This window comes from Antechinus flavipes, chromosome 2 (genome assembly GCF_016432865.1).
Source record: "Antechinus flavipes isolate AdamAnt ecotype Samford, QLD, Australia chromosome 2, AdamAnt_v2, whole genome shotgun sequence".
Lineage (NCBI taxonomy): Eukaryota > Metazoa > Chordata > Mammalia > Dasyuromorphia > Dasyuridae > Antechinus > Antechinus flavipes.
The window spans coordinates 578,047,658-578,070,612 of record NC_067399.1 but is presented as its reverse complement, the minus strand read 5'-3'; the positions used below and the strand labels follow the sequence as shown (position 1 = coordinate 578,070,612).

Below are 22,955 nucleotides of genomic sequence, written 5' to 3'. Positions count from 1 at the left end.
GATTATATGGTTACAAGTTCAATCATTTGCCTTCCTTGGGCCTTAGTTTCTTAGTAGTGGGAGAATTAAAATGTGAAAACTGGAAAAGACCTTAGCAATTACAACTGTGGGTAGATTTTTGGACTTATAGTCAGGAAGCTTTGAGTTTAAATATTGCCTCAAAGAAATGTGTTAGCATTCGATCCTGAGTCAATCACTTAATGTCTCTGTATCTCAGTTTCCTCATCTGGAAATTGGGAATAATAATTGCATCTGCCTCCCCAGGATTGTCATAAAGAATCAAATGGGTTATAAAGTGCTTTGCAAATTTTAAAGAGCTTTTTATATCAGTCAACAAGCACTTACTATGTGCCAAGCACTGGACTAAATGATGGGGAGACTGAAAGGCAAAAGACAGTTCCTGTTTTCAAAGAACTTAGATCTAATGGGGGAGATAACATTGTAAACAATGATGTACAAACAAAATATGTAAAAGATAAATTGCAGGGCAGCAAGGTGGGGCAGAAAATAAAGCACCAGCCCCGGAATCAGGAGGACCTGAGTTCAAATTTGGACTGAGACATTAGCTGTGGGATCCTGAGCAACCTTATCTCAAAAAAAAAAAAAAAAAAAGGACAAATTGGAGAAAATCCTCAGGAGGCAGGCAGTAGTATTTAATGCTAAGTTCTTGAAAAAGGGGGGTTTGGGGGGAAGACTTGCAGGAAGCCAGGAAAAGTAGGAGGCAGAGAAGAGGAGAGAGTTCCAGGCATGGGGGACACCCAATGAAAATGCCTGCAGTGACCAAGGTGAGGAACAGTGGTGTGAGGTATGCTAGCTTTTCTAGCAGACTGAGGGCTCCTGCTAGTCTGACTAAAGGCTTCTCCCAGAGTGCAGGGGTGGTAGAATCTGGTACTTGGGTGAGTTCTCCGTCAGGATCTGAGTACTGCAGCCTCACCTGACTGTACCTCTAGGTGCCAAGAAGAAGACGCTGCTATCTACCAGGCGTCTGCTCGAAATGCCAAAGGCATCGTGTCCTGCTCCGGAGTCTTGGAAGTGGGGACCATGACTGAGTACAAGATTCACCAGCGATGGTTTGCAAAGCTGAAGAGGAAGGCAGAGGCAAAGATGCGGGAGATTGAGCAGAGCAGGAAGTATGGGAAAGAGATGGTGTCCGAGGCTGACACAATGCGCAAACTCAGTCCAGACCGATTTCAGCGGAAGCGGCGGCTGAGCGGGGCAAGGGAGCAAGGTCCTTCGGCTTCTTGCAAAGATCTTGAGGATGGGGTCCTGGAGCCCGAACTTGAAGGAGAGGCCAGTGAGCCGCCCTGGAGCCCAGCCATTGGTCTGGCCAATAACTTTACAGGGGGTGAGGTTACCACTAATGGGGACTCCACCTTGGAGAGTGGAGAGGAGAGTGGAGATGGCTTTTTGTCTTATATCTGTGAGGCTGTGGAGCTCATCTCCCAGAGACCACCCAGCAAAGAGTCTGTGGCCAAGAAGAAGAAGAAAGAAGAGGGGCCGAACCACAGAGGGACGAGGACAGGTGAGCAAAAACCCGAAGGAGCAAGAACACCTGAAAATCACATCCCCACCACTGCAGAATCAGACTCCAGCTGGACTCGTGGCCACATGGAGGTGGAGAATACCCCATTGGCTCAGAGAGAGAGTTCTCCAAAGACCACAAAGCTGGACAGATCAGATGGGACCCTGGAATCAAGCTCTACTGTGACACAGGAAGCCAGAAGCTCAAGCAAGATTGGGGTCAAGACTGACAAGGGCCCAACAACCCCTCCACCAGATACCAATGTTTATTTCTCCTTAAAGGATATGTACCTGGAGAACACACAGTCTACTGCCACTGAGGAGAGACTCCAGTCCCCCAGTGGAAGTCCCCAAAGTGGTTACCCTTTGGGAGTCTCACCAGGAAGGGAGACAGGAGGAGAGAAGCTGTCTTCTGGCCAGGCTGTGCCTGCCGCTGCCCAACAGCCTTCCAGATTATTTAATAGGAAAAGATTTGCCCCTCCTAAACCAAAATGTGACCCCAGCAATGATTCCCAGCCTTGTGCCTCTGTGGATCCCCCCTCAGGCATTTTGGACCCTTCTCCTCAGCAAGGAGTCCAGGCCTTGGGAATTTCCCGTGAGCCAACAGCCACTGTCCCAACTCCCCCTGCCCGGCGGAAGCACAAGACCCAGGAGAGCCTTGCCCAGAAGTCGATAGCCCACAGGACCCCTTGTGAGGTAAGAGTGACATGACAGCTTTTTTGAGAGTCTGACTTCATGGAAAATGTTTCCAAAGCAATCTGGCAGCCGTGGTACACAGGGTTATTTATGGAAGGGGAGTGGAGAGGGGACACGGTACCAGGCAGACCCAGGGGACATTTGCTGCAACCCCATCACCTAATTCCAGATCTACAGGGGTGGCAGAACCTCTTTATGGCTGCCCAAGTCCATTTACTCTGAGAACATGGGAAAACCTCTTCCTCTAGTGTCCCACTGTCTGAGGAGGAGATCCATTATAACCAGGGGCCATTTCTAAAGACTTTAGGGACTTTCCCCGAGGAATTGGAAGCCTAGTTCACCCCAGGGACGGGGTGACCGACAGTACTGAGGTGACCCGAGCCTCCGGCTGCATCTGTTCCTGACCATCTCCTTTGCTCTGCGTGTCTGTTTTGGTCATTTACTGGGTGTTTCCAGGAGCTCCTGGGCTCCAAGGATCCACTGGCCTTGTGGATATCCCTGTTATCCTAGCCAATGTGAAGGCACATTCCTTTGTTGGCTAAGTGGCAGAGCTGTGGGACCAGATTGCCATTTTGGAGGCTTGGAGATGAACTATGGAGATAGACTAAAAGTAGAACTTTATTACTAACCAGAATCCCTCATGCTTCAGAAATCCCCTTTAGAACTCTTAAGAGATTTGGGAATTAGTGTCAGCTAGATGATACAGTGGATAGAGTAAGAAAGATCTGAGTTTGAATCCTTACTTAAACACTTACTAGCTGTGACAAGACAACCTTTTGGCTTCAGTTTGCTCATCTGTAAAATAGAATAATCACCACTTTACTTTTTTTCATCATTTAAAAGCATTTATTAAGACTTGTATGGTATTCTTTTGTATACTTAACAAATTAGCTCACAAGCTAAAATGAAACACATTTGACATATCCAAACATGGCAAGGCAAAACTGTACAGGCATCATATATTTATATAAACACATTTGTAATACTGTATGCATTTATATGATAATATATAAGTTGAGCATCTTTGAATAAGCACCTTATATTGTCATTATAAAGATTAAATGAGAAAATGTATTTAAAGGGCTTTGCAAGCTTTAAAACTATAAACCTTGATTTTCTCTTCATATCATTGGATTAGATATGTGATTACTCCTGGGATAGACGATACTTTAGCAAAGAGATGGTTCAGTGCAGGAGCTAAGATGGAGTAGACTCTCTGGCATTTCTTTCATCCTATTTTGCCATTAGAAAGAACACCGAACCATCTGAATGGCTCTGCTGAAAGGATTCTATGGACAGGTCATTTAACTTCTAAGCCTTAGTTTCCTCACCTGTAAAGAGGAGAAAATAATGCCTGTAGCACCTACATTACAGGATTGTTGTGGCGCTCAAATGATAGAGGAGTCTGAAAAATTTAAATACCACATTAATATAATGGCTTCTTTATGGTGATTAGATTTGGAGTCAGAGCACGGGGCTTCTAATTTTGATTCTGCCATATACTGTTTGTGTGACCTTAGGCAAATGATTTGACTTCTTTGAGTTTCAATTTCCGGATCTAGAAAATGAAGAAGTTGTAACTGATGTGACGTTTAAGATTTATTTTTGCTCTAAAATCTCAGACTTTTACTGTATTCTCCATAAATGCAAAGAGCAATCCTGGTACAACAAAGTCCCAGAGAATATAGATTCTTGTTTGTATATCAATTAACAGGTTTTTTGTTTTTGTTTTTTTTGGACACTGACTTGGCGCCCAGCCCTTCAGAGAGACAAAGGGGGAAGGCAAGGCCCCCTGTCCTTGAGGAGCTCACAGGCACTTAGGGAGACAGATGGACACTCCTGAAGCAGGAAAAAGACCATTTAGGGCCCAGCTGGGTGATGCTGATAGGATGTCAGCAGGGAGGAATTTAGCAAAGAGAGAGGGATCAGGGTGAGTGACCTTGAAGAAATTACCAGGCCCAATCAGGAGCTTCCTGAGCCCCCAGTTGCTGTTATCAGGCTGTAGCAGTGTTAGATTTTAGTCTTCCTGGGTACAAAGAGGTTAGGCAGAAGAGGGCAGTTATATCAGGATACCCAGACCTGAGCTGCTGAAATAAGAGGTCGGGGAATGGGAGTAGGGCAGAGAGGGAAGGATCAGAGTCTTCTCAAGGAGAGAAAGCTGGGGATTATGGATCAGAAGCTGTCATCAAGTCAGGGAAGGGTTTGGGTTACCTGAGTTTCTGGTAACATTAAGGTGAAACATCCAAGACTTGTATCCCAGGGCTAGGGAATGTAAGAACATACATTACATGGGAAGAATCGACCTATTCACTGCCTGTTTTTTCTTGCTTGCCCAAGAGAAGGGAAGGGTTGGTATGATTTGTGGAAAGATTCAGCTGGGATTTCATATCATTTGGAGGAGCTGAAGGTGGAGAAGCAGGCTTAGGGAAATCTTTGTAGATAGAGCTTGAGATCCAGCTTACCTGGGAGAGTAGGATGCTCCAAAGTTGTCTGTGACTCTTTCCTTCTCTCCACCTGGCTCTGTTCTCAGCAGACAAAACCCATAAATTCGGTACCACGTCTTCTTGGTCAGTGTGAGGCTAGACTCAGACCAGGATACATAGAAGGAATTCTGGTGTCCTAGAATTGAGGGAGACACCAGGCTTTGCCCACAGCCAATCCTTCTTACCTTCCCCCTTACCTGGTGGGAGGCCCAATATAGTAGGGCATGAGACAAACCGATGGTAAGGTTCCTGTTAGTATCCCAATAAGGGTAGAGCAGGGCCTGAGTAAGTCTGGCTGCAAAGGGAATTTCAGGACAGGCACAATAAATATCATAGATAGAAAGCCCTGTAGGGGTGATTAGAAAGAACACTGGATCTGGATCTGGGAGAGACCTGGGTTACAATCCAGACTGACATCGGCTAGCCCTGTACCTTTATAAAAATGGGGTTAATAGTAGCATTAGTATGTACTTCACTGAGAGGCTGTGTGGTATAGTGGATAATGTTCTAGATTTTGGATCTGGAAAGACCTGAGTTTCTGACATATACTAGTTCTGGTATCCTGGGTAAGTCCCAACTTCCCAGCACTCTTAGCAATTCTCTGACTGTAAGTTGTAGAGGAGGGGCAGATGTGCACTGGCAGAGGGAATTTCCTCATCCAAGTGTCTTCTATATCAGTGAATTTGCTGTCTCTATTCCTATTTACCAATTGGGGATCAAGTGATGTCATGCGTGTAAAGAACTTTGCAAACCTCAATGATACAAACTCCCACTGTCTTATCTTACTCTCCCCGTCTCTCAGACCCTGGAGACCCAGGTGGCCCAAGCTCAGGCAACATCTGCTGCCAGCAGCTCTAAGACCAGCCACAACCTTGAGGGAGAACAGGGGAGCAGCGAGCCCATGGATGTTGAGACACAGGAAGAGAGGACGAAGAGGGAGAGAAGGACGCCGATGGATGTCAGTGCGCAGCTGGAGAACGCACGGGAAGACCTGAGGACCCAGGCAGGCGTGTGTTCCCTGGCAGAGGGGATGACACAGACAGATGTGAACCAGCAGGTGGTTGGGAGAGCCCATGTGGATAGCACACAGATGGATGGCGGGACACAGGTGGTGGCAGGAACTCAGCCAGAGTGGGAGAGAAGCCCTGATACGCAGCCTATGGCCCTTGGCTTCCAGGTTTCAGAGGCTCCTCAGAGATCTGGCCACCTCAGGAGGCTACCTGTGGTATCCTCCTGTTCTTCAGAGGTCGGGTCTGAGGAGACACAGATTCCAGCCCTCGGGAACATCCAAGGGAACATGCAGAGCTTCACAGCCCCACTTGGTCCAGGAGCTGGTAGGAGACCAGGGGATAGCGGGGAGAGCAGAGGCCTAGGGAAATCTGAAGTTGACAAAGGCACACGACAGCCTCAGGAGGAGTTGCCTTGGTCCACTGAGGAGCCAATAAACATTGACTCTGAGGCCTGCAAGAAAGGATTTGACTCTCATACAACTTCTTCCCAAAGCCCCAAGGCCTTCAGCATTCCTAGCCCGAAGGCAGTCTGCCTCCCAAAGAACACACAGGAAAAGCAGGTCGAAGGAGGGCCTACCCAGGCGGCTGTGATGCCCCGGCCAGAAGCAGAGCCAGAGCCACAGGCTCACTGTGAAGACTCGCCCAGAGTGGGCAGCCCCAGCCAGGGTCATGGGGCAGAGGCTGAGGCTGCGATGAGTACAGGAAATGCTCTGGGTGCCCACGGGGTGTCTGAACCTGAGGTTCCAGGAGCTGGGCTGAGGGCCCCCAGCCCTGTAGCCCCTGACAGTGGACTCATTGATTCCTTGAAGAATTATTTACTCCTGCTCCTGAAGCTCTCCAGTGCAGACACAGACTGGAGTGAAACTGAAGCCAGAGGGAGGCCAGAGGGCCAGCAGCCCCCCGCAGGGGGACCTGGTCCCCCAGACACGCTGGCACCGACAGTGGAGATCGCTGGCTTGAGCCCCCGAACATCTCGGAAGATCCTAGAGCGAGTGGAGAACAACCACCTCATTCAGAGTGCCCAGAGCTTGCAGCTCAGCCCCTGTACCTCCCGCCGGCTCACTGGTCTCATTGACCAGGAGGTGCAGTCTGGCCACAAGGCCCTGGCAGCAGGGAGGCCGCTGGGAAGATACCCCAGTCCACTGACTGTCCCTACCATTGTGGTGGGGGAGGAGGAGACCGAGGGGCAAGGCCCAGAGAAAAGTAACAAGGGGGCTGCTGAGGAAATCAGGGCTGGGCCCAAGGAGAGCAGAATGGGGGAATCCCTTCAGATCAGTGGGGATCAAGGAGCCCTCAGGATGGGGGAGCCCCTTGGTGAGAATAAGCGGGAGGAGCGCTTCAAGGATGTAGAGCTCTCAGGTGATAACAGGGGGAGTCTCCCAGGTGCAACCCCAGAGGAGCTGGCCTTGGGAGCTAGGAGAAAGAGATTTCTCCCCAAGGCCAGAGTGACTGGGGATGGGGAAGCCCCTGCTCCTGAAGAGAGAGAAAGCCCAACAGTTTCTCCCAGGGGGGCCAGAAAAGGCCTGGTGCCTGGATCCCCACTGATTCCCCCCAAGGAGAGGCATTCTCCTTCCCAGAACAGGAAGATGCTCGAGGTACCTGGTCCAGAGGACTCTGCAGAGCTGGGCTCGGGGCCCAAGGGCAGTGGGCCAGACTCAGAGTTGGCCCCTGAAGATGGCAAACAGGACGAGCCAGCCCAGCCCAGAAAAACTAAAGACCTTTTCAAAGGTGAGAGCTGATTTGGGGGAGGGAGGAGAGAAAGTTCATGGGAGAGAACTACAGCAGGGTACAGGGCCCAATGTATGGAGCCTACTGCTACTTTCTCAGTACTTCATGCTGTGCAAAGTTGACTTCCAAGAGGCAGGTTTTAGGGGGTTTTGCATGGGGGCCTAGAATTTAAATAAACACACTTGTTCTTGCTCCTTCTTTGGGAAGACCCCTAGATTTTTAGTTGCCTGACCCTTTGCTTTGGCTCCTCTTTAAACCCTACTCTGTGGACTGCTTGCTCCAAGAAGTAGCATCTGGAAACAGTAGGTAAAAACTATTGCAGACAGGCCTTGGGTCCAAGCCGAGCAGGGCTTCTGAAAGCAGGAAGGATATAGAACTTCTAGTGCCAGTCTGTTGCTTAGGAACCCTTTCTCTGTGCCAGGGCTCAGACTGTCCCCTCAGGCCTCACTTGGGATTCAATTAAAAAGCAATTCAGTTTAACAGACACTTGTTAAGAGACTGCTCCAGGCAACACACTGCACTTTGGGAGGGTAGATCCAAAGTCTAGATAAAATAAATACCCCATTTTCTTATAGTTTATAGTCTAATAGGGAGCAGTAACCCATACAAGTAATAATAGGGTAAAGTAAAATATGAAAAATGCATAATAAGGACATATGAGGTTGGGCCATGGGCAGATGAAGGCAATTGCAGACTTGGAGATCAGGAGAACCACCAGTGAAAAGAACACTGACTCTGAAGTTTGGGGTTCAAATCCCAATCTGATGTTTACTACCTGTATTACCCTGGGCAGGATAGTTAACCCCTTTAGTTCTTAGTTTCCCCATCTGTAAAATGAGACACTGGATTAAATGACCTGTTCATTCTTTTCCAGCTCTAACCCTGTGATCCTAGGTCCCAGGCTTTAGAGGCTGGAATGAACAGATGGAGAGAGATAAAGAATGGGCATTTCAGGGAGAGCCTAGATCTCTGGCCCAGAGCTGCCCCGTGGGCAGCTGTGATTCCTTACTTTTTGGGCTCTTCCCCTAAGGACTAGCTTCCATCACTTTACCAAAATGGTAACCCACAGTGAATAACTTACTGAGGGCAACCCAGTGAATCCTGCCAAGGATCATGCTTTGAAGCCAGACATCCTGATTTCCAACTCCCTGTGCACAAATGAAAGCAGAGGGAAGTTAATTCACTGAATGGTGAGCTAGAAGGAACCTTGGAAGCCTTCTTTTCCAGTGATTTCTATTTTGCCACGAGTGCTAACTCAATTGGTCAGGGCCACACACACAGTGTGAACTCAGGTGTCCTGGCTCCAAATCCAGTGCTCTCTCCCTGCTGCCTGCCCTTCACCAGCCTTACCTAGTTCCATTTCCCCATCAGCTCCCCAGGTGATCCGGAAGATCCGGGTGGAACAGTTTCCTGATGCTTCTGGAAGTCTAAAGCTGTGGTGTCAGTTCTTCAATATCCTCAGCGACTCAGTATTGACCTGGGCCAAGGACCAGCTGCCCGTGGCTGAGGTGGAGCGGAGGTAAGGGGGCTTTGGCCAGAGCTTGGTGCTCTCCGAGCCAGCTTCTCCCCAGCCAGTGGGCCTGAGAGCTGAGAACTAACACGCTGGAGTTTCTGCCATGCCGGGACCTCACTGGGCAGCGGGCTTTTGTCTCCTTTCCCTACTTGTTTTGGTCAAAGTGAGGGCTCTGGGGGGCTCTTGGGAGCCCAGGGTTCTGCAATCCAGGGCACATTCCCAGGCATCTAGATTCTGTTTTTTGTTCTCAGTGCGGGAGACGAGGCACCAGCAGCCTTGGCCATTGTACAGGCTTCACCCCAGGACTGCGGTGTGTACCAGTGTACCATCCGGAACGAGCATGGCAGCGACTCTACTAACTTTTGTCTCAGCCCCGAGGGTGAGTGGGACCTCATTTAGCCCCTGTCCCCTGCTCTGGGACCCACAGAGACCACATCTCTGCCCAATAATGCCCTTAGGCACAAACTAATGGGTAATGGAGTCAGCCAACAAGTCATGGGGCAGGCATTTTCTCCTTGTGCTCACTAAGTGCTCAGCATTTTTACAAAGCAATATCTGACAACTCCAAACAAAAGTGTGTGCTCTCAAGGAAATTATATTCTAATAGAGGATCTGGCATGTACATATCTAGGTACAGACAAGATAGATAGGTATATGTGAAGGTAATGTGTGAGTCCCAGTAAAAGCCAAGGAGATTAAAAGGTTGGGGGGGGGGGACAGGGTGTGGGAAGGAGGCAGGGTAGACCATTCCAGAAATGGCACAAAGCCAGGGCAAAGGTAAGGTGATGGAATGCTGTGTTCAAGGATTCCCAAGTGGATCTGTGTTGCTGAATCTGAGAAAAGTTTGGAAAAGGCTGCCCAGATTCTGAAGAGCTTTCATTGTCTAACAGAGGGATTTATATTTGATCCCAGAGGTTATTGGTTAGTGGAGAGAATCTTTCCAAATCGGGGCAGGGGAACTCAGAGCATAGATCGTTCACTGTCTTCCTTTTTTCCGTTCAGTGTTATCAGGATTCGTCTCCAGAGAAGAAGTTGAAGGTAGAGTGTACCCTGTGGAAAATAGCTGATGGGGATTCATACCCATTCCTGCTCTAATTGGGGATGTGGTCCCCACCGGTTTGGAATTTCTCTTCTAATTTGGAATCTCTCCCCTCATATGCACTAACCCTTTTCCATATAATTTAGTCAATCTTTTCCCCCAGAGGGGTGTGGGAGGGAGAAACGCCCAGAAGGGTCGTTCCGTTATATCCCCCTACTCTCTCCTGTAAGGCTGTGACCTGTCCCTTGCTGGGTATATAAGAGGGGATCTTGTATCCAGGGGGTGAGTCCAGCCCTGAGAACCATTTCTTAAAGGAGCTAAGTGCTGCTACTCCCCTTGCATGAGGGATGAGGGAGGCTTGCTGCAGATTGGGATCTTGACCCTAGTGCAAGATGGGGAAGGCTAGTCTCCAGTCACTTTGTTTGGCTCTCTCCACCATCCCAGGGATGGGAATCTCTGTGGGAGGGTGGGCTAGGGTCTCTGCCTAGGGGACCACCTCCCACATTTCTCATCTCCTCATCCAGTTGGAGAAGAGATCGAGATGACTCCCATGGTGTTTGCCAAGGGCCTTGCTGACTCTGGCTGCTGGGGGGACAAACTTTTTGGGCGTCTGGTGAGTGGGGAACTTCGTGGAAGCGGGCGTGGACGTGGTCTTCGCAAAGCCTCCCAGGCCAAGGTCATCTATGGACTGGAACCCATCTTTGACTCAGGACGGACTTGTGTCATCAAGGTCCCCAACCTACTTGTGTTTGGGTCCAGCAGTGAGAACTCTCTACTGGGGAGGAATTATGATGTCACCATCCAGGTATTCAGCCCCTTTGTTGTGCTTTTCAGTCCTAGCTTCTCACCTTGTCTCCTCTCCATTCCCAGTCCATTTTTCTGTTGAATTTGAGAGCTATATAGGAAGGCTATATGCTCCTACAAAAATATAGGGGAACAGTCTCAGCTTTTTGGGGGGAGGCATCCAAAGGCTTTTAGGATAGAAGTTGGGGAAAGTCATTGATGCATAAGATCTCAAGTGGCGAGGGAACTTGGAAATTCATGTTGTCTAGTTTCCTGCCTAATGCAGGAGTCTGACATATTATATCCCTCAAAGATGGTGATCCACATCATTGAAATCTCCCTCCCTCTGCCTGACATCTTGTTTAGGACTTTGGAACTGGGCAAGCTTATTTCTAGGGCTTTGGTCATTTTTTTCCTTTAGGGATGTAAGATCCAAAACATGAGCCGTGAGTACTGCAAGATCTTTGCGGCCGAGGCCCGAGCTGTCCCTGGTTTTGGGGAGGTTCCTGAGTAAGTTCTTCTCTTCTCTCCTTACTCCTTGCTTCCTAGACATTAGAATGCTCATTTAGGGATAGAGACTTTAATTTCCTTCTTAATAATGGGCAGCGGTTTATATGCTCTCTGTGGGCAGAGTCCCTGTAAGGTGGAGATGAACAAAGCACGTGGTTTATTCTGTATAAAGCATTGGTTTGCACACACCCACAATAGCTCAAGTGTGTACACTTACAGGCACACATATGACTGGCCTTGATTTTTCCTTCAGTCCCTTTAGTTTCCTCTTCTCCCATCACTCTATAGCTCCCCTTATCACCCCTCAATTAATGGGCTGAAAAGGATGATAGGTTAGGGATGAGAACCCTTGGGCTCAAGATTCAAGTTCTAGCTCACAAATACCCTGAAGTTTCTTCTGCCTTGCAAGTCCTCAGACAAAGGGATTCTGCATAGATGCTAGACTTGATGTTTTTGCACTCCTTGTGCTTGGATTTTGAATAGCATAATTCAAGTTTAAGGTCACCAGGCTCTGCAACTTACTGAGTTCCAGTCAGGGGCTCTTCTATCTTACCCTATCACTCTCCTATCTCAGTCTCTCACTGTAGTAACTGCACATGGCCACAAGAAGGTACCCAGTCCAGACTAATGAGTCAAGTACCAAAAATATTCCTCATCTGCAGTCTGGGTGATCTGAGCTAAATGTGTCCATTGCCACCCTATTTCTGTCTTTATGCTGGGAACCCTCCAGCAACAGTAACATTTACATAATTTATATTTCTATATTGTTTTATTTATAGAATGCTTTAAAGTTTGCAAGATGTTTTGCAAACATTATCTCATTTTATCATCTCAACGACCCTGGGGAGGAGGTAATTGTATTATTCCTGTTTTACAGATGAGCAAGCTGAGACAAATAAAAGTTAATGACGACCACATAGCTAGTAATTGTCTGAAGCTGAATTTGAACTAAGAATCCAGTTCTAGCTCCTCTCTATAGCTGCCTTCTTTATAGATTTGCTAGAGAGTGGTATGGGGAACATTTTGACTGGGAGTGACCCGGGTCCTATAGTAGCCAGTGAGTTCCCTTTCCCAGAAAGTCCTCTCTCTAGAAACTTTTGAAATCCTAGGACTAGAATGAATTTTGTTGTAAGGTGCTAGAATGAACACGGGGCCAGGTAGGGTTGGAGGCTTTCCAGGGTTTGAATGCCGTGCTCATGGGTAAGGTGGGACTGTGTTTAGGATCATCCCACTGTACTTGATCTACCGGCCAGCAAATAACATCCCCTATGCCACCTTGGAAGAATACCTGGGGAGGCCATTGGAGCGGTACTGTGCTCGTGATTTGGAGAGTGGTGGCTCCCAGGCGGCCCCTGCCACCTCGGAGGCTGCCCAGAAGTGTCGGACCTTCCAGCACTGGTTATATCAGTGGACGAATGGCAGCTTTCTGGTCACAGACCTTGCAGGTATGAGGGTTTGGGATATTAAGGAGAGGCAGGGGACTGAAGAGACTTGAAGTGGGTCATGGGGGGATTAATCCTCATGGGGGATTCTGGGAGGGAGAAAGGCTTCCTGCATGAAGTGTTACTTGAGATGAAGTTTGAAGAGATTCTAAGAAGTAAAGGAGAGGAAGTAATTTTTAGGTATGGGAATTACTCAGTACAGAGGCATGGAGATAGGAGTTAGAGGAATATCCAATAGGTGAGCTTGGCTGGAAGGTAGAGTATGTGAAGGAGAATAATGTCAGTCAGTCAACAAGTATTTATTTAAAACTTACTATGTGCTAACTCTGTGCTAAGTGCTGGGATTACAACGAAAGGCAAAAAAGTGCTCCCTTTAATGAGAAATAATCCTGGAGGCAGACTGGGAAAAGGGCTTTTCTTAATAAGCTGAAGAGTTTCTATCTTGTTCCACAGGCTGGTAGGAGCTATTGAAGCTTCTTGAGCAGAGAGGGCAGGCTTTTCTTTTAGAAATTCATTAATTTCCCATTACAAAAATGAGTTCCTTGAATCAGTTCCCCAAAGGACTGTGCCATTGGCTTCCTTTATCATTAGTAACAATTATAGGGATTTTTGAAGTTTAAGAAAAAGTTATATATTTTGTCAGGCATTAGACTGTTATTGTGGGGAAAAAGAATTGACTTTCTGAGAAGCTTGTAGGGCCACCTTGGCATTTCCCCATGCAGTTGGGCATGGATGTGTGGGACAAGAATTAATTAATTCATAAATATTTATTAAGTACCTACTCTGTGCCAGATGATTTGCTAAATGTTAGGGATACAAATAGAAACAAAACAAAGTTGCCCTTAAGGAGTTTACATTCTCAGCTCTATGAGAACAACTTTATTCTGTGTGGTTTTCAATGTGCCTAAGCATAGTGCTCAATACATAGTAAGTGCTTAATAAATGCTTGTTTATAGTTCTCACAATGCTTAGCACAGTGCTCAGTGCATAGTGGGTGCTTAATAAATGCTTATTTATAATTCTCACAGTGATTAGCATTATATCTGGCACATACTAGGTGCTTAATAAATACTTAATTAGTTTTCACAGTGCTTAGCATAGTGCCCAGCACATAGTAGGCACTTAATAAATGCTTATTTATAGTTCTCACAGTGCTTAGCATAATGCTTGACACAAAGTAGATGCTTAATAAATGCTTATTGACTGACTGTCTTATTACAGTCTTTCCTCTGCCACTGTGTCTGTGGACAAATTGAAGTAGCAATGAGGGGGGAGGCCCTTGTAACTTCTTTTCCAGTTCTCAGGAAAGACTCAGATAAACTTAGAATAATACAATTATACAGTCATTATTTGTATTACATGACTGCTACTAATTATGGTAAAGATAATTATTCTCTCCCCTCCACTGTGACATGGCGGTGACCCTGTCCTTAAGGGCCCCACCAGCAGATCACAGGAGCTGGCTACTAGCCAGCCCTCAACATAAAGACTCTGAACATGGTCCCCAGGATGGATTTTGCCTTCTGTGTTTCAGCCTAAGCTAGCTGAACTGTGGGGCGGGAACCTCATCACCAGGAGGATGGCTCTGGAGTGACTCGGTTCTGTCAGCAACTCACAGACCTGGTCCCTGGGTTTACTAAGACTTAGAGAAGTCACAATCTGCGTTGGGGAAGGGAGTACCTACCACCCTGATAAAATCTTGTATCTTGGAAGTATGGAGGTAGCAGTAATAACAATAATAATAATAATCAAGTTGTAACTAACAATTCCAGATTCTCGGGATTAGGAGGTAGCTGATAGGCTCAGCTCAGCTCAAATCTGAGCAGGAACCTCTTGTAACTTAATTTTTAATTTTTTTTGGCAAGACAGTCAGGGTTAAGTGACTTGTCCAGGGTCACACATGTCGAGTGTTTGAGGCCATATTTGAGCTCAGTTCCTCTTGACTCTAGGGCTAGTGCTATATCCACTGCACCACCAGCTGCCCCTTACTTACATTTTATATAAAACTTTATCTTATGTTTTCACCTGCCTTCTGGGAGTTGGGATGCCCTGGTGGGAAAAGCATTGACTTTAAAGTCAGAAGAGCTGAGTTCAGATTCTGCCACTTAGGTAGGGAGGACAAGTAGTAGTATCTCCTCTTTATAGATGAGCAAATTGAGTCCTAGAGAGGAGTGATTTGCTCAAAGGTATACAACTGATGTATTTAAAATGATTCCTCTGAATCATTCCTTAATAGAATAGCTAGAGTTTATACAGTGATACAGTATTTGCAAAACCCTTTACCTTATCACTTTGAGCCTCACAAACACTTTTATGAAGGATATGCTATTATTGTCATCCACATTTTAGAGATGAGAACACAGGTAAATAAGTTAAAATGACTTGTTTAGCATCATTCAACTTGTAAATATCTAAAAGAGGATTTGAACTGAGGGCTTCCTGGGTCTAAATCCAGTACTCTGTCCCTTGTACTCCCAGCCATCTTCTGCATAGATTTCCCCCAGTCAGGGTAGGCCATGTTTTTATATGGGGGCATCTCAATTGGGAGCAACTTTGGAGAATTGTGTGAGATGCTTATAGTTTCTGGGCAGTACCAAAATTTTCATTTCTGGCTCTCCCCTCACCTCTCAATTCCTGCTCACTCTTCCCTGCTTTCAATTTCCTTTTCTTTTCTTTTTCCTAATGGGTTATAAGTTGGGAGAATTCTGGGAACCAGAAGCAAGATGGACTTTGGAAACTTAACTAATTTAGGAGAGATAGTCTAGCAACGGAGGAAGAACTCTGTTCTGAGAGTGGGAAGAATTAGATTTTAATTATGGCTTTACCTAGGATTAATTATGAGACTATGGACACTTAATCTCTCTGGGCATAATAGCCTTCTCTGCAAAATGGGGATATGCTACCTTACACTAAGAGGCCATTGGGAGGAGTGTATATGTGTACACACACACACACACACACACACACACACACACACACTTGTACCTGCACTTTATATCCACTGCACCACCTAGCTGCACCTTACCTATATTTTATATAAAAATTTACTTTATGTTTTCATCTACCTTCTGGGAGGTGGGATGCCCTGGTGGGAAAAGCATTGACTTGGGGGATCAGAAGGGCTGGGTTCAGCTTCTGCCACCTGTTATCCTGCATTAGTGGGCAAACTCACACTCCCATGGCCTCAGCTCTCTCATTTATAAAGTGAAGGATTTGAACTAGAATTCAGGGGCTCTTCACTTACCTTTATGTCACAGACCCATCTGTGATCTGCTGAAAAATATAGAATCCCCAGAATGCTTTTAAATACGTAAAAGACAAGAAAAAAAATCACATTGAAATAAAAGGGTCATAAAAAGGAAACTTTCCATCCAAGTTCATGGACATTGTGAAATCTCTCTAGAAAATTTTCCATCTAAGTTCATGGACACTGTGAAATCTCTCTAGACTGTTAAGGGTCTGCAAAAATACATATAAATATATGTTTTCAGTTAATTCAAGAAATATTTCTAGCACAGTCACTATACACAAGGCCGGAGGTAAGGGAACCCCCTCTCCCAAAAAACCTTATTTATAATTTATAATCTCAGAGAGTTGTCTGAATAGTGAGAAATTGACTTGTTTGGGCTTAAACAGCTGGAACATTGAACATGTGACTTGAACCCAATTCTTCTTGGTTTCAAAATCAGCTCTTTATTCATTATGCCATGCTGCCTCTCTTTGTGCTATGTACATAATACATGAAAAAGCACTTTGAAACAAAGCAAGAACTTCCTAAATTAATTAGCAAATTAATAAACTAAATAAATTAAACCAACAAGTATTTATTTTAATAAATAATAAATGGCACTTACTCTGTGCCAGGCTTTTTGCTAAGCCCTGAGAGTACCAAGAAGAACAAACATGGTTCCTGCCCTCAAGAAACTTTACTTCTAATGGAGGAAGAGAAGGAGGAGGAGAGGGATGAATATTTATTAAGCATATATTATATACCTACTATGTATAGGCATTGTGCCCTGCACTTTAATAAATACTAATAAAATGTATCAATGTAAATACAAGATATAATCAGAGTAAATTGGAGGTGATTTATGAGGGAAAGTTCTAGCAATGAGGGATTATGTACACAAATAATACATATTATATATGTGTTATATATACCTATAAACCATATATACATATATTCTATACATGGGTATACACATAGATATATACACACATATACATGCTACACTAATGAAATCACAAGTCTAGAGCATAGAAATAATTTTAAAAACTTTTTTGTATATTACATAAAATTAATAAAATCTGTTTTTTATTATTTTGGTCAGGATCTGTGATTTTGTCAGTTCAGGAAACTCCCAATGAAAATTCTTCCTTTTAGGAATGGGAAGAACTGATGCATATATATTTATAATATATGTGTCTATACACATATGTATGTTATATATGCCTAGAAAAACATTTGTAGGAATAAGTATATATTATACATATAATATACTTGTATGTGTGTGTGTCATGCTGCTTCTCTGTGTACGGTATACAATGTATATAAAAGGCTTTGAAATGACAAAATGTTATAGGTTAGCCAATAAGCATTATATATATATGACATGATATATATATGATACTAATATAATGTAATCTATATCATACATATAGATTATATTATATTAGTATCATATATACCGTATATTATATATATTATATGATATATATGTAGGTATAATGCTTATTGGTTTGCCTATCACATATATATGTATATATATGTGTGTATGTATATATTTTTATCTCTTTCTGGGTTAGCAGCTTCCCTGTGGGATACCTGCAATTCACTCTGTGTCTGCCATTTGCCAGTATTTATAAAAGTATAAAAGTACCTAGCACAGATTATAATTTATTTATATTATATACAATAGTTTATTATAATTTATATATTATTATAATTTAAAATAATAATTTTCTGGGTCACATGAACAGTCTGTTTCAGAGCAAGATATGAATCCCGATATCTTGACTTCCAGGTCATCCTTTGTCCATTATGTCACACTTATTTTTATTATGTAACCCAATATAATTATGGACCGTCCTGGAGAAGCCGAGGGCTTCCCATTGCGCAGATGAGGCTGGCTTCCCACGCTTGTCTCTGGCACCTGCGGCAGAATTGTCAGTCTCCAGTCTGGATGGGACCATTCTTGCTGGATGCCCTCTTGGGGCATATGGGGGAAAGGGCTTCTTTTTGGGGTGTGGGTCAGAGATGGGAGCCGGTGTCCCTTCCTGCTCCAAGATTCTATGATTGATGGGAAAGGGCATTGCCCAGAATGCAGTGGGAGGGGAGCCTCATTGGCTTGTGCTCCCACTTACATATGGCTCTCAAACCCTGCCCTTTTCTAGGTGTTGACTGGAAAATGACAGATGTGCAGATTGCCACCAAACTTAAAGGGTAAGTGACTCTTAGGACCTGCCCGGCTGCTGGGTCGGCCTCTGTATCCCTCCTTTTAGAGTTTCGGGCTCTCCTTGTATTGTAAATGTCCACCTGGCTCTGAGAGATGCAGCTTGTGGATGCTGCAACATCTTGGGGATCTTGAATTCTCTTTGCCCCAAATCCCACCCACCCTGCTTTGTTTCCTCATTCCCCAGTCTTCGCTCTCAGTATGGAGAATGAGTTTCCCAGCCTGAGATTTGTAACGAAGCCTCCTGTGGACTGGGCAGAGGTGGTCTTTAGACCCTGCTGCCCATGGTCTCAATCAGGGAATCTGCAAGTGCCCACCCACGATGGCTGGGCATTCTGGAGAAGCTGGGTGCCAAGGTGGCAAGTGCGGGCACCCATCCATAGCCCATTTCTCATGGCTGGCCGAGTGACCAGTTCCAGGTTAGACAGGTTTAGGCTGCCTGCTGTGTTATCACTTCCGAGTCCTAGGGCTGATGGTCATCCCCGAGGGTGGGATGGAGGTCCCAGAGAGCTGACCAGAATTCTTTGGGGTTCCAGCTTTTGCTCTATTTGGCTACAGGTACCAAGGTCTCAAGGAAAGCTGCTTTCCGGGCCTTCTCGAGCAGTTTGCTGTTTCACATCAATGCAACACCCACTGTGAGATGCTGGGGCTGAAGTCTCTCAAGAGCCTTGAGACTCTTTACCCCATGGCCAAGGCCAAGGGCTCCAAGAGCCCCTCCTCGGGCAGGAAAGCTCCTTCATCCACTCAGCTGAGCCCTCAGCTTCAGAAGAAAGGTCACCCCAGCCCGCAGGGATCTCGGAAAAGCTCCTCAAGCTTGAAGGCCACCCCTAAGTCCCCTGAGACTGTCGATTCACAGTGGAATAGCCAACCTGCTGCTTCCCAGCACAGGGGCTCCAAGGCTCAGGGCATGTGATAATCACAACTGGAGGCTGGGGGGCCTCCACCCAGATTAAAGACCAACCAGGAAACAGTTCAAACCAGACAGTAACTAACACAGAAGCAGAAAGAATGGGTGGGTGTAGCCCCTGTTGCAGGAGGTCTCTCCATTCCCCTCTAACCTCAGAGTGACAGGACCCACGGTGCCTAAAGCCGTGCCAGGGTCTCATGGGGTACCTGGGACCTCCAGGAAAGATTCAGGGGTCATCTCTGTTTCATTCATTCGAGGCCTCGGGGCAGGCCCAAACATGGGGCCCACCGCCTCCCTCCAGGCTTGGCGGAGAGAGGGGGAGCCAGGTCATCCCTGTGGCCCGACAGAGTGCCCTGAGAGCACGCGAGGGGCATTGGGGCCTCCTGGGTAGGGTCCTCCATCACGTTTACACTTGCCCATAGCATCCCTAGGCTGGGCACCCTTATCATGGCCAGGGGCCGGCTGCTCTGGGCAGAGGCCTTCCTGTTTCAGTATTGCTTGGCACTGAACTTTTGGCATTAACAAAGCTCCTTGCCCCTGTTTGTGGGCATCAGACTGGCGTTCCTATTGGCTGGCACCCACCCCCTCCAGGGTCTGCTCCCCTCCTAAACACTTTGCCTCCTGTGGCCTAGCTCAGCCTCCAACTGAGCTGCCTGGGGTCTCCGGGAGAACTCTCCCGACCCTCTCCAGAGCTTCTTCCCCAGCACCCTGTCTGTTTGTCTTGTGACTTTTACCAATGAAGGGCATTCACTCTCCCGCTTTTCCCATCACCCTCTTTACTGCTGATTCCTTTCTCCTTAAAGGCTTCTCCCTTGCTCCTCTCCTGGCTGAGTCTTTTTCTAGGGCTGCCCCTGCTGTTCTTTGCTGAGAGATGGGGCTCCGACTCCACTCTGGCACCAGGGAAATTGCTCCCTTTGCTTTATTCTCTTTCTCAAGTTTGCCTCGGGCTGCTGGGCCCAGCAGGATAGAGAGGGCTCAGCAGCTGTGGCTCCTGTTGGGGAGGTTTGGAGTCCCTTTCTGAGGTAGAGAATTTGGAGCCTCGGTGATTCTTAGGTGTTCCCGAATAGTCAGTGCCTGAGGGGTGGGTTAATTTTCTGCTCAGGGTAGAATGTGTGTTGGGTGAGGTGGGTAGGTAGGGAGGGAGAAAGAAGCCAGACCAGCCCTGGGGGGCTAGACCTCTGTGTCTAGACTCTCAGAGTGAGACCTGGGATACCTGGGGGACAGGTCGTAGCCCCCTGATCCATTTCTTCAGTTATGGATTTTTCTTTATGGGCGCCAAAAGAAACTGTAGCCCCAGGCAGAGGAGCTCAGCCTTAGGCCTAGTACAGCCAGCTCCTCCTTCCTGAGTGTATCTTGTTCTGGTCCGGCTGGGATGGGTATTCCTTACATGGTGACAGGGGCTTGCATGCTCCACTTTGAATGCAATAAAGACAATGAATGCTTGTCCACTTGATTACTCTTTCTTTAATCATGGAGGCTGGTGTTATGGTACTCTCACTTTTGATCAGTCAATCAACATTTATTAAGCAGCAGCTATATGCCAGACCCTGGGCTGAGTGCTGAGATACAAAGTCCCTTAGGGCAGTCCCTGTCTAGAAAGAATTTTCCCCCCAATATTTTATTTTTCCAAAAACATGCAAAGATAATTGTTAACATTCATTTTTTATTGAAGCTTTTTTATTTTCAAACATATGCAAGGATAATTTTTCACCATTGACCCTTGCAAAACCTTGTGTTCCAATTCCCTCCCTTCTTCTTACCCCTTCCCTAGATGGCAAGTAATCCATTATATGTTAAACATGGTAAAAATATATGTAAATACAATATAGGCATGCATGTTTATATAATTATCTTGCTGCACAGGAAAAATCAGATCAAAAAGGAAAAAAATGAAAAAGAAAATAAAATTCAAGCAAACAACAAAAGAAGCGAAAATGCTATGTTATGATCCACACTCAGTTCCCACAGATCTCTCTCTGGGTGTAGATGGTTCTCATCATCATAAGATCATTGGAACTGACCCCAACAGTCTCATTTCAACACTCATTTTTACAAAATCTTGTGTTTTAAATTTTTCTCCCTCTCTTCCCTTTTCCCTCTCCCCAAGACAGCAAGCAATCTGATATAGGTTAAATATGTGCAACTCTTCTAAACATATTTCCAAATTCATCATGCTGTGAAAAAAAAATCAGATCAAAAGGGAAAAAATATGCAAAAGAAAAAAACAAGTAACAAACAAAAAAGGTAAAAAAATACTTTAATCCACATTCAGTCCTGTTTCTGGATGCAGATGTCTCTTTCTATCACAAGTCTATTGGAACTGCCTTGAATAACCACATTGTTGAGAAGGATCAAGTCCATCACAGTTGATCATCACATAATCTTCTTGTTGCTGTGTATAATGTTCTCTTGGTTCTACTCACTTCACTCAGCATCAGTTCATGTAAGTCTTTCTAGGTTTTTCTGAAATTAGCCTGCTCATCATTTCCTATAGAATAATAACATTCCTTTATAATCATATACCATAACTTTTTCAACTGATGGGCCTCCATTCAGTTTCTAGTTCCTTGCCCCTACAAAAAGAAGGCTACAAACATTTTTGCATATGTGAGCTCTTTCCCCTTTTTTAAGATCTCTTTGGGGTTCAGACTCAGTAATGACACTGCTGCATTAAAGGGTATGCAGAGTTTTATAGCCTTTTGGGTATAGGTTCAAATTTAGGAATTGGATTCAAATGAGATTGTTATCTCTTGGATTTCTGTGCACATGAATCTCTGACTTCAGGAATGAATAGAGCAGAAAATCAGACTCATACCTTAAGTCCTATTTTATTTTTTATTTTTTATATTTTTTAAAAAATAAATGATTTCTTTTGTTTTTTATATCACTATAGTTTTCCCTGTTATCCTTCCCCCCTCACAGAGAACCATCTTATTTTATGAATACTATTTTTAAAATAAAAATAAGGGGTGGGGGCAGCAGGGTGGCACAATGGATAGAGCACCAGCCCTGAAATCAGAAGGACCTGAGTTCAAATGTGACCTCAGACACTTAACACTTCTTAGCTGTGTGACCCTGAGCAAGTCACTTAACCCCAATTGCCTCAACAACAAGAAAAAAAGAAAGAAGAAAGAAAGAAAGACAAAAAAGAAAAAAAATCAGCAAAATTGATACATTGAAAAAGTCTAAAACTGTGTAATGGATTAACACCCCTGGACCTCCCACCTCCAGGAAAGGGTGAGTATATTTTCCTAATTCTTTTTTCTTTCTGAGTCTTGCTCATGGAGTCCTATTATTCCCTGAATGTTTAGGCACTCTACCTATTCCAAACCCATCAAAGGCTATGCAGTGGAAGCTGGCTTCATTTTGTGATCCTCGGAGGCTTGTCTCCTTCCCTCTTGCCAACAAGCCTGTGGTAGTGGCGGGAAGGAGCCGAGGAGAGGCCTCCGAGAAAACTTGCCAGGAGACCTCCCCTCCTCTCTCAGGGTCTGGGATTTCTCTGTGGCTTCTGCTCCCGTTTTCAGGAAGTGCTAAGCCTGGTGGGACCACCCACTCCTCCCCCAGCTCCATACTGCCTTTCCATGTTTCTTTCTGATTAGGCTTTCTACTTTCCCACTAGTTTGTTATTTTATTTTATTTTGATTAGTGATGATAATAGCTTACATGTACATGACCCTTCAGGTCTTATAAAATCCTTTACTCATAGCAGCTCCAAAGGGGGAACAATACAAGTATTCTTAACCTTGTTTACAGGTAGGAGGACAGAAGTTGGGTGGCTTATTGGGGCCAAAATCTAGTAAGCTTCAGATTAGAAAATTTATTCAGTACCTGTTATATGAAAACTAAGGAAAATCCTATTTGCTGAACAGA

At 45.5% G+C, this 22,955-nt stretch overlaps 1 protein-coding gene across 2 annotated transcripts in view; it reads left to right on the top strand.

The window, feature by feature from the left end:
- The window catches only part of ALPK3 (alpha kinase 3), a 44,135-nt gene extending 23,602 nt beyond the window's left edge, over positions 1 to 20,533 (top strand). For both annotated transcript variants that reach the window (XM_051981208.1, XM_051981209.1), the window contains 10 exons: positions 951 to 2,217; positions 5,503 to 7,438; positions 8,810 to 8,957; positions 9,203 to 9,330; positions 9,954 to 9,989; positions 10,515 to 10,795; positions 11,195 to 11,283; positions 12,505 to 12,728; positions 18,120 to 18,168; positions 18,737 to 20,533. In XM_051981208.1, coding sequence (XP_051837168.1) covers positions 951 to 2,217; positions 5,503 to 7,438; positions 8,810 to 8,957; positions 9,203 to 9,330; positions 9,954 to 9,989; positions 10,515 to 10,795; positions 11,195 to 11,283; positions 12,505 to 12,728; positions 18,120 to 18,168; positions 18,737 to 19,091 — 4,513 coding nt within the window. In that variant the 3' untranslated portion in view covers positions 19,092 to 20,533. The remainder of the gene's footprint in view (positions 1 to 950; positions 2,218 to 5,502; positions 7,439 to 8,809; positions 8,958 to 9,202; positions 9,331 to 9,953; positions 9,990 to 10,514; positions 10,796 to 11,194; positions 11,284 to 12,504; positions 12,729 to 18,119; positions 18,169 to 18,736) is intronic.
- The last annotated feature ends 2,422 nt before the right edge of the window (positions 20,534 to 22,955 follow it).